This window comes from Toxotes jaculatrix, chromosome 8 (assembly GCF_017976425.1).
Source record: "Toxotes jaculatrix isolate fToxJac2 chromosome 8, fToxJac2.pri, whole genome shotgun sequence".
In the NCBI taxonomy this organism is placed as follows: domain Eukaryota; kingdom Metazoa; phylum Chordata; class Actinopteri; family Toxotidae; genus Toxotes; species Toxotes jaculatrix.
Window position 1 is genome coordinate 9704986 of NC_054401.1, and position 13563 is coordinate 9718548.

Below are 13563 nucleotides of genomic sequence, written 5' to 3' on the forward strand. Positions count from 1 at the left end.
GTTTAAATGTTTGATTACATCGGTAATTTAGTCTTATCTGTGTTTCCTCAGCTGCCGTTGCCAAGGTCAAAAATGGACTTTGAACCTCAGTTTTTAAGCCGATGTGGACGAGAAGTGTCCCTAAATCTGAAATAAACCTTTTACTCTTGCCTCGCGTCCCTCGGTGATTGTTAACATCCCGGTCTGCTAACAAAATGCGATGCCCCCCGCCCTCCTCCAAGTCTCTAATATGTATGCTCAGCACATCTCTATCCCACCCACCACATGTTTAAGGGATCCGAAGCACCGCCTCTGTGTGAAACTGATCCCTCTGAGTCAAACATTAGGAAAGATGAACGGACCTCCCCCTGCATGTGGTTCCGCGGTAGAAACTCCGCTCTCAGGCTGAGAGAGCCACAGCCGATTGGAAAGGATTTCATAAATCCCGAGTTGGTCTCCACCACAGGGGATTTACATATTTCGACCTGAACGTCAAACACGGGCAAACAAAACAGGAGGAAACATTTCGCTCATCGCAGTTTCATTTTACGCACTGTTCCGTCAAAACTACGCATTTTCCAAAGAAGCCGCGTAAGAGAGACTGATTTCAAACAAGGAGGCAGCTGATCTGTGGGACCCGGCTTGAAAGAAGAAGAAAGGAAAGTTGAGATTTCTCATCTGGATTTTTGGAAGGAACAAAAGGAGAAACATGTCCAAGCCTAATTACTCCGGGACGTATCATATGGTGGATCAGGATAACATGGACACCTACCTCGCAGCTTTAGGTAAGTTGCATCACAGCGTCTTTTACACAGCTGTAACCCGTTAAAGAAATTCATTTTCTTGCGCAATACAAGCACAGTTAAATCCCTCCCCCCACAACTTCCACATCTACACTTTGTTGCCCTTTATTTTAAACAGACTCGCGTGTTTTATTGCGTTAAAGTAATCTGTTTAATCTTCAATCACTGATTTCATGATGTGGACCATCTTCATTTGCAGCAGCGCATTAGTGTAATGAAATCTCCACCTTGTCCTTTAGATGACCCCAGACTCATTCACTCACACACACACACACACACACACACACACACACACACACACACACAGAGGGTGTATTCACTGTCTGCACTGAGTGTGAGAAACAAAGCTTCCCTGTAATAAAAGTATAGCTCATGGCCTGTGTAATATTAAATGCCTCTCCTCTCTGTCTTCTCTCAGATATTAACTTTGCTCTGAGGAAAATCGTGTGTCTCTTGAAGCCCACCAAAGAGATCAGCCATGACCCGGCCACAGGGGCCATGAAGATCCGCACCATCACTACCTTTAAGAACTTCAACATGGATTTCACTATTGGAAAAGAATTTACTGAGGACCTGGGGCCGGTGGATGGACGTACCTGTCAGGTGTGTGTTTTTGTTTTGAGTATGCACGCTGACATGTTTGGACAGGTGTAATGGCTTAGGCTGAAAGTGAATATGCAGTATCATTACTTGTCATACAAGTTAGGGTTAAGGTGTTAATTAATGTGTTTAATTTGGAGTCTCTGAGCAAAGTTGAACCACCTACCGCTGTGATTTTGTGCTGTAACCACCTCCTGCTGCTTAAATCCCAGCCTCTGCCTACAGCGAGGGATTTGTGTGAGTGTGAGAAAGAGAAAGCAATGAATAAAAAGAAAAAAAACACGAATAATTTTCAGCTCATGAATCTTTTCAGAAACTGTTGCATGATCAGAATTAGCAGCATTATCTTACTGTGTCCAAATCTGAAAAATGAGCAAACGGAAGCAACACAATGGAAAAGCAGAGACTCAAACAAGAGACAAAAAAAAAGGTTTGAACTCCTGGCCAACATTCTGCTTTACACAAAGGCTCTTGTGATTGAATGTGTGAGCTTCTTTACATACTAATTACACGCAACATCTCTGTGCTTATGCAGACCACAGTGAGCTGGGAAGGAGACAAACTGGTCTGTGTACAGCGAGGCGAGAAAGAGGGCCGAGGCTGGACGCACTGGCTGGAGGGTGACAAGCTGCACTTGGTAAGGATGTATGGATGGAGTGAAAAGAAATGAGGAAGAGGCCAACTGTATGATGGATGTATGGAGGGGGATACGGAACAAGGAAAAATAAAAGCATAAAGGGACAAAGATGCTCAAATTGATATGCTAAATGAGGGAGAACATGCAAATAAGATAAGGTTTGGAAGTTAATCATTGCCAAATTCCATGGCACCATGCTATCTTTGTGGGAAGATTTTTAAAAAAATTTTTTTTAATTATTATTAAAAGAGGGTTTGCCTGTGCGTGCCTGAAGGAAAAAAGGAGAGCTCAACAAAGGGGCAAACACAAGAGGCAGAAGACTCTTGAATGCATGTTTCAATAAAATGAAACAATAACTGTCTCATTGTGGTTGTAAAAGAGTTTTAAGATTATAGATTATGTGTCAGTGCTGATTAGGATTTCACACAATCAGCATTGTTCCACTAAATAGCTCATTGGATTTGTAATGCCTCTGTTTCAGTCAGGACAAAACAGCACGTTGTTGATGCTGTGTCCAGATTCAGGAGGAGAATTGGGAAAGAAATGCCAGCAGGGATCAGGCTTTAAAATGGTGGATTTCCGAGGTTTCACAAAGCAAGAGAAGGGAACAGCGAGAGACTAATGCAGAGTGGGTGTGGGGGAGCCGGAGGAGGAAGAGGGGGGAGTTGGCTGAAAAAAAGAAAGAGATAAGTAGACGATGAATGAGAGGGAGATGGATTAGGAGGTCAAAGGATGAGGAGAGGGAGAGAGGGGGCAATGGAATAGTGTTTTGGACACAGTCCCAGGTTTGTGCATCACTCATTTAGCTCTCCTTTGATGTGCCAGACTGTCATGTTGATTCCCACCAGTCATTTATAACACCCACCCCCTTTTTCCCCCCCATCTGCTTCATGGTCTCTATTTTTTCTCTCTGCAGGAGATGAGAGTTCAAGGCGTGGTTGCTAAGCAAGTCTTCAAGAAGGCTGATTGAAGTCCTGGAAATGTATGTTTAGTAAATAACCTCAATTTATTCTTAACAGAAAATAGTCAAAGACTTGGTGCAAGAATTAAAATGTTTATAGCTTTTTTTTTATTATAATCAATACAAAATATTACAGTACAAATGAATATCTATGAGAATACTATTATGTACTTGTTAATCGTTTGTGATGGTACTAACTGAGAAGACAGCAGCAGAGCAGAATGACTCGTGACAGTAAACATTCCCAACTTACTTCCTCATATTGCACTATCTATCTTTGCAATGTTATAAACAAATCAGACATCTGTCAGGCATCAACTGCTCCATCTTTAATACAGCACATTATACTCCATATTTCACAATTTATGTTATCTGTGTGTGTGTGTGTGTGTGTGTGTGTGTGTGTGTGTGTGTGTGTGTGTGTGTGTGTGTGTGTGTGTGTGTGTGTGTGTGTGTGTGTGTGTGTGTGTGTGTGTGTGTGTTGCTGTTGCTGCATATTTAAGAGTTTTGTAAATATTGAAATTCAGAGGTCAAAATGTGCATCATGATGTACTTAAAAAGAAGACAGACACCAAAAAAACAGAACAGTTCAAATGTACAATCCTACAAACCTGAATCATTTGCTGAAGTTGAAATAAGTTAAATTAGATATCCTTTAAAGCATAATTATAAAGACATAGTTTACATTAAAGGATAATGTTGGAATTATTTTATTTTTTCCTTATTGTCAACAAATTCCATGAAAAGTCTAAAACCAACAACATGTTAGTCCGTTGGTCTATACTTTTTGACTTCTTCACCATGTCTGTGACACTCTACCCAAAGCCAGTTTATTCCTAATGAAGATGTAAGTCTCAAAAACAAAACAAAAAACAGGTCACAAATATGCAGTTTAACCCTGTGAGACCTGAACTATGAAAGAATGGTCAGAAAATTCTAATTTTTCAAATATGAACTCTTTATTTGTCCCTTTGACAAAATGTAAAAAAAAAAAATTAAAAAAAAAAATTCTAAGTATATTTTTTGTTTGTATCACACATGTCAAAACATTTAGAAAAGTGAGGAGTGTCTACCAGGAGTCAGTATACGAGCATAAGAGTTCATCTAAAAGGGTTAAATGCAAAGTTTATGCTTGATGGTGATGCAATGAGTCCCAGAAATGTGGGTATCATATATGATACGTACGGGCTCACAGGGTTAATTTTTTTTTTTTTTAATTCTCAGTAATTTCCTGAAAGATCTGGGCAATGTAGTTTTTAGAAAATGCTACTCGTTCTGGTTCTGGTGGTTTTAATAGTTTTTGGACAAGAGTGGAGCTATGTTTCACAAAGGAATAAAATATATCAGACTGTTATTATGCAGGCAATACTAAAAAAAATGAAGACAAAATAGTAGGATTAATTTGTTGTTGACTTTGGTATTTTCATGGGATTTGCTGACAATAAGAAAAATACTAATATAACAAGACATATCCTTTGATAAAGACAGCACTCAGCTGTTACTAAAGACCACAGACAGCGCTGTTTTTACTTGTGAAGCTCTTATCTATGACAAATTCACATCAAAGGGAATAACTCAAGTAAAGAGCTGCACCAGTGTTTCCATTCAACAAGTCTGCTCTCATGATGAATGTTCTCTTAATGACTTGGTGTCAGGTTTGTAGCTGTTCGCTGTAAATGCTACACAGAATTATCTCATTACCCAAGTTGAAGTTCTCATAAAAGTCCTGCAGGAGGCGACAAATGATCAGCCAACTTCAACTCTCCAGAAAGTAAAATCCTACTTTGTTGTAAGTAGTTACAGTTTAAGGCTTATACAAGAAGTTGCAGCATCTTCAAACTAGAGAAGGACTCTTAGCTCCATCCTTGTACTGTCAGAACAAAATTTACTTTATGTCCCACACCACTCGTCCTCCTGTGGCTCTGAGTAGGTCCTAAGAAAGTTGGCGGTGTGGTATCTTACACTTCCGTTGTTGTGTTTGGATTCAACAAATGAAACTGAGGCCTTCAGTGGTGTTATAGGAAGGCTGCTGTCCTTGCTGCAATTCACCAAATCATCATCTGAGGAGGATAATAAAATCAATAATCAGTGTGACCATCCTTCAAAAAAAAAATGTTATGCTGCTGTGTGAAGCTTACATTGCACTTCACAAAGCATGATGCAATCTTAGTGGGTCTGAAAGCATGAGTGATTAATATAGATTTGTGATGTCCAGTTTCAATCTGGAGGGATGAACAATATTTTTCCAAAAGATGTTCCCCCATTTGGTGTTTTTGATGATGGTGGTAGAGAGCATTGTCTTCCCACTTCCCCACCCTATACTTTGTATGGAAGTCTCTACATCGGTCCTGTTTCTCTTTCTTTCCTTTAATTTGTCCCCTGTATGTACATCTTCCATCCTCTTAATAATCAAAAAGCAGCAGAAGACCCCCCCCCAAAAAAAAAAAAAACCCAGAAAGTAAGAACTTGGAGACAAGAGTAGTATCAATCATTTTCTGAGACCTCACATTGCTGTTGTGCAGAACGTATTGTATGTGTCTATGTGTTTTGCTCTTCAGTGTTCATACATCTATACATGTGTGCACTTAAGTAGATTTTAGGGTGCACCTGTGGCTTCAGAGGTTAAGGTGACCATGAATCACAACATCCTTGGTTAGTATCTGGCTGGGGACACTTGTTACATGTCATAACCCATCGTTCTCCAGTTGTTTTCTATAATCTCCCTCTAAGATCTCTAATATAACTCAAAAAATACTTCAAAACAAGAACATTAAAAAAACTTTTTACAGAGCTGGTATAAAAAACACTGTAAAGCTGTTGTGTATTTGCATGCAGTAGTTTTCAGCTGTGATTTTACCTGTGGTAAAAAGCCGTATCTTGCATTCATCCATGGCGCAGCTCTCTTGGCAGTGGCCGTTCAGCTCTTGGCAGTGGCCGTTCAGCTCTTGGCAGTGGCCGTTCAGCTCTTGGCAGTGGCCATTCAGCTCTTGGCAGTGGCCGTTCAGCTCTGTGGATGGTAAATGCAGGTCCAGCGAAGTGACATCTGTGGTGGGAACCATCTCTACCAGAGTTACAGGAGCATTGGGACTGGCTTTAACACAGAAAATACCACAAATAGGGAAAAAAATAAGATTATTCTGCGTCATGCACACAAGGATGCCTCTTGTAATCATGACAAACAGTTAGAGAAGAGTCAAATGCATCAAGTATGCTGCAGATTAATAAGTAAACAAGCTGAGGCAACTCATTATCTGGACGCAATGTAATTCATTGGCCTATAGGTGACACTATACTCTTTAAAAAATACAGACACCACTCTGAAGCAGCAATACTCACTCAGATGTGATCCTGATAAGAATTCACACACACTGCAGAACATTTACTAATTAAAAAAACCTGTAGTCAGTGTGACTCATATATTATAGTGATACTCCCTGAATTTATCTTCTGAGCATGAAAGACTCATATCCTGCCGACTTGAAAGGCAGTTGTAAAAACTTTGCAGTTTCCCTTTTCAATGAGAATAAGTTTTTAGTCAGTTTTGACTCACAGCAGTTACAACAGATTCCAATGGGGTCAAGTTTTTAGAGTGGAAAAAATATAAAAACCTTCAAAACAAACCTGTCAATCCACCTCTGCAGTACAATGTGCTTTTCAGCTGTTCGTATGTATGCAACCATCTACTAACAACTAACAACCATCAATTCACCATCTTTTGGCTAAATATACTGCTTTTTATGTACTTTTTATGTACACTCCACCGTGAATCCAAGCTGACCTCAACTGCCTTCTCTGTAGCACTGTTAACATTTTATCTTTAAAATCTTCAGAAAGTAGGGCTGAATTACCCACCAGTCAAAACCCAAGAAACCCCTGGAGCCCCCAAAGACCCCATATTAATTGTTTGTGGTTTGTGGTAATTTGAATGGTTGCAAATTTGCTTGATTGTACACACAACTAAAGCCCAATGTCACCTGATTAATGATTATCTGTCTGGTCTAGCTGCTTAGTAGAGGCAAACTCTGTCCTATTTTACATGGTGTATGTAATCATACCAAATAACAAACAGGGCTACCAGTTGGGGCCCACACAAAAAGGTTCAGTTACCTTGGTAAAAATCTAGAATCTATGAATATGTAAATATTTTTTCAAAAGCTGAATTCTATTCCATTTCAGTGGAAGGTCCATTCTCACTATATTTGCGCTGGAGGCTTCAGGTTTCCGCCTCACACTTATGTAAGTTACATTTTTGACCATACATGTGATGTAACCAAACCCTGCTTCTAATTTCATATCTCAAGCTGATACTTTTGGTGAGCACAGAGAAACATCTTTCCTTCATCAGGTTAATATGAAAACAGCCTTCAAGTGTCTAACTCAAGTAAATTCACAAAAATCAAAGCAGATTTTTGAGTGGAGGGGGGACTTCAACTCAAAAGAAAAATCACGGTAAAGAAACCTCAACGGTTTTTCCAGATAAAAAGTCTTTATTTCTCTGTTTTCAGAGACTTAGGCAGTTTTCACTGTCTTTAGAAACAGTGCTCCCTCCAAACTGTACAAAGTAAATTCAGCTGGCAGAGAAATTCTTAGAGACTGAGCTCAAAACCTCAGCAGATAAAACTGAAACTATCATGATGGTACAAAACCACTATGAGTAGGAAAACATTTCTTTTAGTAATTTGGGTGGAAATAAGTCTTTGAAGATGTGGAGAAAACACAGATTCTGACTGGAAAAAAGACTGGTACTGGGAATAAGTGACATGAGTGTACCCTCTGTTAGAGTGAACATCTGAACTTTATTAATTACTGCATACATAACCAAAGTGACTATAAGAACATTTCTACACCTGATGTAATCTGTTAACTGGTACATTTAATCTGTAACCCACATCTTATTACCAGTCTTGGAGGACGAAACACTTGTTCATGAAGCCTGACTTAATGAACTGTATTTCATGTGTAAATTCCAGTATTTGCCCATTGCTTTGCTGGAAATACAGTAATTGTCAATGAAATTACAACACGTCAGCCAAAATATTCAGTTATGGGACTGTTCTACATACGCACCACCAGTTTCTCAGTATGAGCTAGCTGCCTGTGAAGCGTGCGTCACATTATACCAAAAAACTGTGTCAGGCTGAATATGTACAGGATGTGGTTTCCCCATTCAGTTTGTCATGCTCATCGCGCTTGCCTAGCATCACGTTACACAGTTCCTTATTGAACCTGTTTGACTTATACTAACTGATATATATTCTGCTTTTGTGCAAAAAAAAGAAAAAAAAACAACAGAAATTACACTTCATTTTACATAAAAGAACTCCAGACCACATATTAACATAAGAAAACCAGGTTAATTTGACCTTACTCAGAGTTTTTTTAATTCACTGTAAAGGAAACAGTGGGAGTGTAGACAGATAAGCATTGACCTTCAACTGTACTACTTTGAAGTGCCTCACAGTTGTGGCTAACTGCGTGCATACTTACTGCCACTGAGTAGGCATGCTTGCACGCTGCTTTGTTCCCTCTTGAGGAAGACTTTTTTTTAAGCATGAGAACAAAAGTACATGAAAAACAGTGATGAAACACCTACATGTGTGACGTGTGTTGCACCCACCTGCTCTGTATGATTTACGTTTTGCCCTCCAGCAGATGACAACAACAAACAGGAAGAGTGCTGTCAGCACCAGTCCTGACCACAGGCTTGCAGGCAATATCCAGGAACAACCTGGGGGACCTGAGAGAGAGAGAGAGAGAGAGAGAGAGAGAGAGAGAGAGAGAGAGAGAGAGAGAGAGAGAGAGAGAGAGAGAGAGAGAGAGAGGGGGTGAGTTCTTAGAGGGGCCTATATGCATTGCAATCAACTTTATATACGTAAACCGCATCTTCTGGGAACTGCAGAGAGGGAGGGAGTGATCACTGAATGCTGCTCTTTTTCCATCATTAGTTATATTGCCAGGAAGGTAATGACTAAAATGACTATAAAAAAAGACTAAAAAGGCTTTGTGCAATTTCCTCAGCAACAGCTAATATGAAATATTCCCTCAGTTTCTATTTCATTCAGTAATTGATAAATTGTGGTCACATGAAAAGCACACCCTTTTCAGTAATACTTCATTTACCATTTGAAAGCAAAACATAAACACACACTAAGTGGTTTATGACACGATTATGTAGTTGCAATCTAATGTTATTAATGTATCTGTCAACAATTAAAACTCCTCACATGATGCATCAATAACTGATATATAAACCGTTAATAAATGCTTGATAACGCAGCTGTATGATTATACACATGGACAAATGCTTACAATATGTTATTAAGCATGTATTAACTATTTCAATACGCTTTCAATACAGATCTGTCACAGGTTTAAAAAAAAATGTATAAATGTGTTCATGCGTCCATCACCTGTTTATACACCAGTTGTAGCTGCTTCATAATAGGAGTTACAGCTGTATGACAATACATTCATTAACAATTAGAACTGTAATTTTATCTACTACGTTACAGTATGTTATAGACTATTATTTGATTATATACTCCTTACTGATGCCAGACAGGTGGGGTTAAAATAAAATGTTGGTGTTGTCTCCTGTGGTTGGAATAGGTCTGACTTTTGTTTCCAGATTAAAAGTGTCACAGGTAAATTTCCTACTAGTTAGATCTGTAGTAGTAGTAGTTACCTCTGTGTTTTATGCCCACTTTATGTGTTTCACTACTTATTTGACTTGATTCAGACACTCATCTCACAAAAATGTAAACTATGAGAACTGTGTAAAGTTCAAAAACTCACACAAAGGAAACTGTTAACGTTTCAGATGTAAAAGGAAGTTTTTCTGACCTTTATTCTCTTAAGGTGAATTTACCTTTTACTACCAAACACAACAAGACGTACTAACTGCAACAAGTTTCTTAGATTAAATTCTTCCTTTGAAATGATTTCCCATCAGTGCTAAATCTATTTTTTTCTCAATAATCTGGTCGTATGACGGATAGAAACTGAAGGCTAACAGGAACTCACTGAGCCACTCTGGATAAGAGCATCCACTGCATTGCACAAGTTCATTTCTGTTAAAAGCCAAAAGATTTTAAGATTTGAAAAGAAGACACGCATGTGAAACAATCTAAAGTTAAAACTGAAGACCTACGAGGTAAGAAGTCACCACAGACGGCATTAGTTGTTTTGGTTCCGTGAACTTTCAGCGTCCTCCCTAACACCTCACATCTGGAAAAGACATACAAAGACAAAAAAAACCCAAAACATTAAATTTGACAATGTTTGTCCCAGTAAAATCCACTGAAAGGGATGTATAAAAACCAACAGACAAGCCCTAGAAAATATTACCGCACCATTCCTACAGTTTGGATCAAATACAGTTACAGTAGGTGTGATATGGGATGTTTTGGGTTTGTAGCCTGAGAATGTCAGCTGAAACAAAAAAACATCTGTGCTGCGTGTCCATGGAGGCCTAATGTGTCACACACTGTTCACCACATGACATAAACTGACATCCTCCTTCTGATTTATTAATAACAACAACAGTAGCAGTGGGGACACTGTCTTACCTAGTGTGTGGTTTACAGGGTGAGAGGAAATCTGTTACGTTGCTGTAGGTCCCTTCTTCACATGGAGCACATTTTGTATCACTGGTGCGATTGGCTGCAAGAAGGAATGGCATGTAGAGTTATTCCGATTGCCACTTAGGATTGTACTTTGGCAAGATGTGGATGCTCGCTGGAGCACTTGGTAATTCATATTGAAACCTACCTGGATTCTTGACTCCTACACCCACAGAACAGGGGGTCACTGGCTGGCAGTGGTCACACTGATCATTACTGCAGTACAAACCAGACTTACACTCGCACACTGTGTTCTCTGTAGCTGAACATTCTTTTGCTTTCCTCTGGTTGTTATCTGAAGAAGTCAAAGAGAAATATAAACAGAGTCAGACTTGGAAGGAAGAAGGACCAACCCTCTGTTGCTCCTAAGCAGGTTCTCTCCCATTTTTTTCCTGTTCGTGAGTGTGTGTAAACATTTGTCCCATCTGAACGGAGAAGTTAAGGAAAGATGGACAATAATGAGATAATGGGCCCCGGACATGTAAACAGTTATGTAAAAGCACATAGAACATAGAAGCAAGATACCCATACTGAAAGAGGCTCCCAGGTCATTTTATGTTTGTGATTTATTTTCATCTGTTTTATCTACAAATATTTTCTTTCTATCAACATTTCCTTTCTCTTTATTTTGTGTTTTTCTGGTTGGGTTGCTTATCTTTGTAGTTGTTTTGTGTCTCTGCAGTCATTTTGGGCCTCTTTTGATCCATTTAGTGTCTACTTGCAGTTGTTTTGCCTTTTTTTCCCCAGCTACATGTACTTTGTGTTTATAGTCATTTTTTGTCTCTGTGTAGTCGTTTGATTGACTTTCTGCCAAGGAATATAAACTATCACTTCATACAGAGGCTCTGGTCCAGGGAACCCCGACTGTCTGGGCTTCTGAGCCAGAGTCTGGTTGGCCTGTTCATTTACCCATCCATGGGTAAAATGTTCTGCATATTGAAAAGTCCTCTGAGACATACATCAGATAAAACTGACTGGATGAGATTGGACTATGGTTCTGCTTGAAAGCATATCTTGCCCCGCTGCCTTACAAATCTGAGTCAGCAGGGCTAAACCTGAACAATTAGTTCAAATTTTTGTCATGAGTTGTGAAAATGTCAAACTGAGTTTAATTCCCTGAACATCAGCACAAGTTAAATATACTTAAGCTATTAAGTTTCCTAAATGTGTTTAGCCTGATGGACAAAGATCAAAGATAGGTTTGCTTTTCATTCAATTTCTACATTCTTAGTCAGACTTTCATTTGACACAAAGGTTTTACAGCCATCTGTTACTGCCGGAGCCACTTTTGTACCAGAGTTAGTACAAAGACAATACATAAAGCTGCATCCAGTATCTTTGTTAAACTGAAAGTGTATAGATTAATTACTTCAGTGTTCAGTGTTGAAATCCTCTTATTCCCCTTTTACAGTATCACAGTTACATGTATGGGCTCGTACCCTCTCATTATTCAAACTACATGGTGTTCAGACTGAAATATTAAAAGGGATTTTTTTATGGTTGCACAGTCAGCCAAGAATCTTCCAGATGTCTTGTGCATCATCTGATACACATTTCCCCAAAACTCAGCCTGACATACATGGTCTCTTTTGAAACTTTGAGATCTCGGCTAAAATTTAAAATAAAGCTTGAACACTTCTGAACAAAGTTTAGCTACTCAGCATCACTAAATGTAATGACTGACCCAACCAGGAGGCTGGTACATTTAAAAGAGCAAGCTGTTAAAAATGTAGATATGTGGTTGGGTTCACATGAAGAAACATCTCTAAAACATCTATTTTTATTCTAAAATGGCAGCTGGGGGGGAGAAGAGGAAGGAACTGTGTTTGTGTTTTGCACTTCTAGCAGAAAGAGTGTGTGTGTGCATATACAGTACTCTATGTGAATGTGTGTTACTTACGGGAACTGCACTCGCGGCAGACTTGGCATTTGTTCAAGTGATTTTTTGTGGCTGTATAGAACCCGTCAGGACATTTAGCACACACTGTCGGCTTTTCGCCATCACACTCAGCTTGCGCATACGTTCCTGATAAGAATTGAGAAAACAGAGATATGCAGAAGAATAAGACGTCAGGTAATGCAAATACAGTGTATGAGGTACGCAGAAAAGCTGAATATTGTCACAGACCAGATACACAGTAGATACTGTTTAGTGGTTTGCGCAGTCCTATATATAAGTTTATTAACCAAAGAGAAAAGAAATGCTGGTAACTGAAACTTTTTGATATTGACTGACCTGCGGGACAGCGATCACAGCATCTTCCATCTTTAGAGTACGAATCCTTACTGCAATTCACCTTAGCCATGTGTAGCCCATTCGATTAGTCCACCACCTGTGTGCAAAATATCTAAGCTTGAGACTATAATGACTCTCTGCCTCTACACTCTTTCTCTGATCTTGCTCCTAACCTTTGAAATTACCACTCTTTTAGTTATCTTGGCTCAAAGTGCATCACAGATGCTGAAATCTCTTTTGCTGCTCTCTTTTTTCTGATGTTCACTCATTCAGTGCTCACATTTGTCTGTATTCACTCTCTTTTTGCCGTCTGATCTGTCTGTGACTACACATATGTTTACCCTCCTCAACCTTACCAACTTCTCATGTCTTTTCTAGTCCTACACAGTGGAAAACCCCAGTGACCCTCATTTGCTGTTTCCCCCCTCCGTCTCTCTCTCTGTCTCTCTCTCTCTCTCTCTCTCTCTCGGTCTCTGTCTTCGTCTCCGTCTCTTCTCATTTCCTTCCTGCCCTAGCCCTCTCATTGTGAGCTAAGCCGAGGGGGTGTGCGTGTTTCCATAGCTACACCATAGAAAAGTGATTTTTGGCACTGAACAAAGCAAATCAGCACAATGACTTATTTCCTTTCTCCAGTACAGCCTTTCCTTTCACTCCATTGCCATTGTCTCCACTGAACCTTTGTCCCAGTGGTGCAGGAATGTTGTTAAGCCAAAACTACAGAGATT

At 39.4% G+C, this 13563-nt stretch overlaps 2 protein-coding genes across 3 annotated transcripts; one reads left to right on the forward strand and one right to left on the reverse strand.

The window, feature by feature from the left end:
• The first annotated feature begins 292 nt into the window (after positions 1–292).
• Positions 293–3342, forward strand: rbp5 (retinol binding protein 1a, cellular). Its single transcript, XM_041044349.1, has 4 exons — positions 293–764; positions 1201–1385; positions 1918–2019; positions 2936–3342. Exons 1-4 carry the CDS (start codon positions 689–691, stop codon positions 2987–2989), a joined length of 417 nt encoding a protein of 138 aa, XP_040900283.1. The 5' UTR covers positions 293–688; the 3' UTR covers positions 2990–3342.
• An 819-nt stretch (positions 3343–4161) lies between these two features.
• Positions 4162–13331, reverse strand: LOC121185825 (tumor necrosis factor receptor superfamily member 5). 2 transcript variants are annotated; one of them, XM_041044279.1, is made up of 8 exons: positions 12839–13331; positions 12503–12628; positions 10751–10897; positions 10549–10642; positions 10131–10207; positions 8598–8708; positions 5838–6071; positions 4162–5040 (listed from the first exon to the last, which is right to left on the reverse strand). In XM_041044279.1, the coding sequence occupies exons 1-8, from the start codon at positions 12906–12908 to the stop codon at positions 4871–4873; spliced, it is 1029 nt and encodes a 342-aa protein (XP_040900213.1). In that variant the 5' UTR covers positions 12909–13331; the 3' UTR covers positions 4162–4870. The 2 variants fall into 2 exon arrangements, with proteins under 2 accessions (XP_040900213.1, XP_040900212.1); XM_041044278.1 differs by having other exon boundaries at positions 8598–8717; positions 12839–13328.
• Positions 13332–13563: the final 232 nt, after the last annotated feature.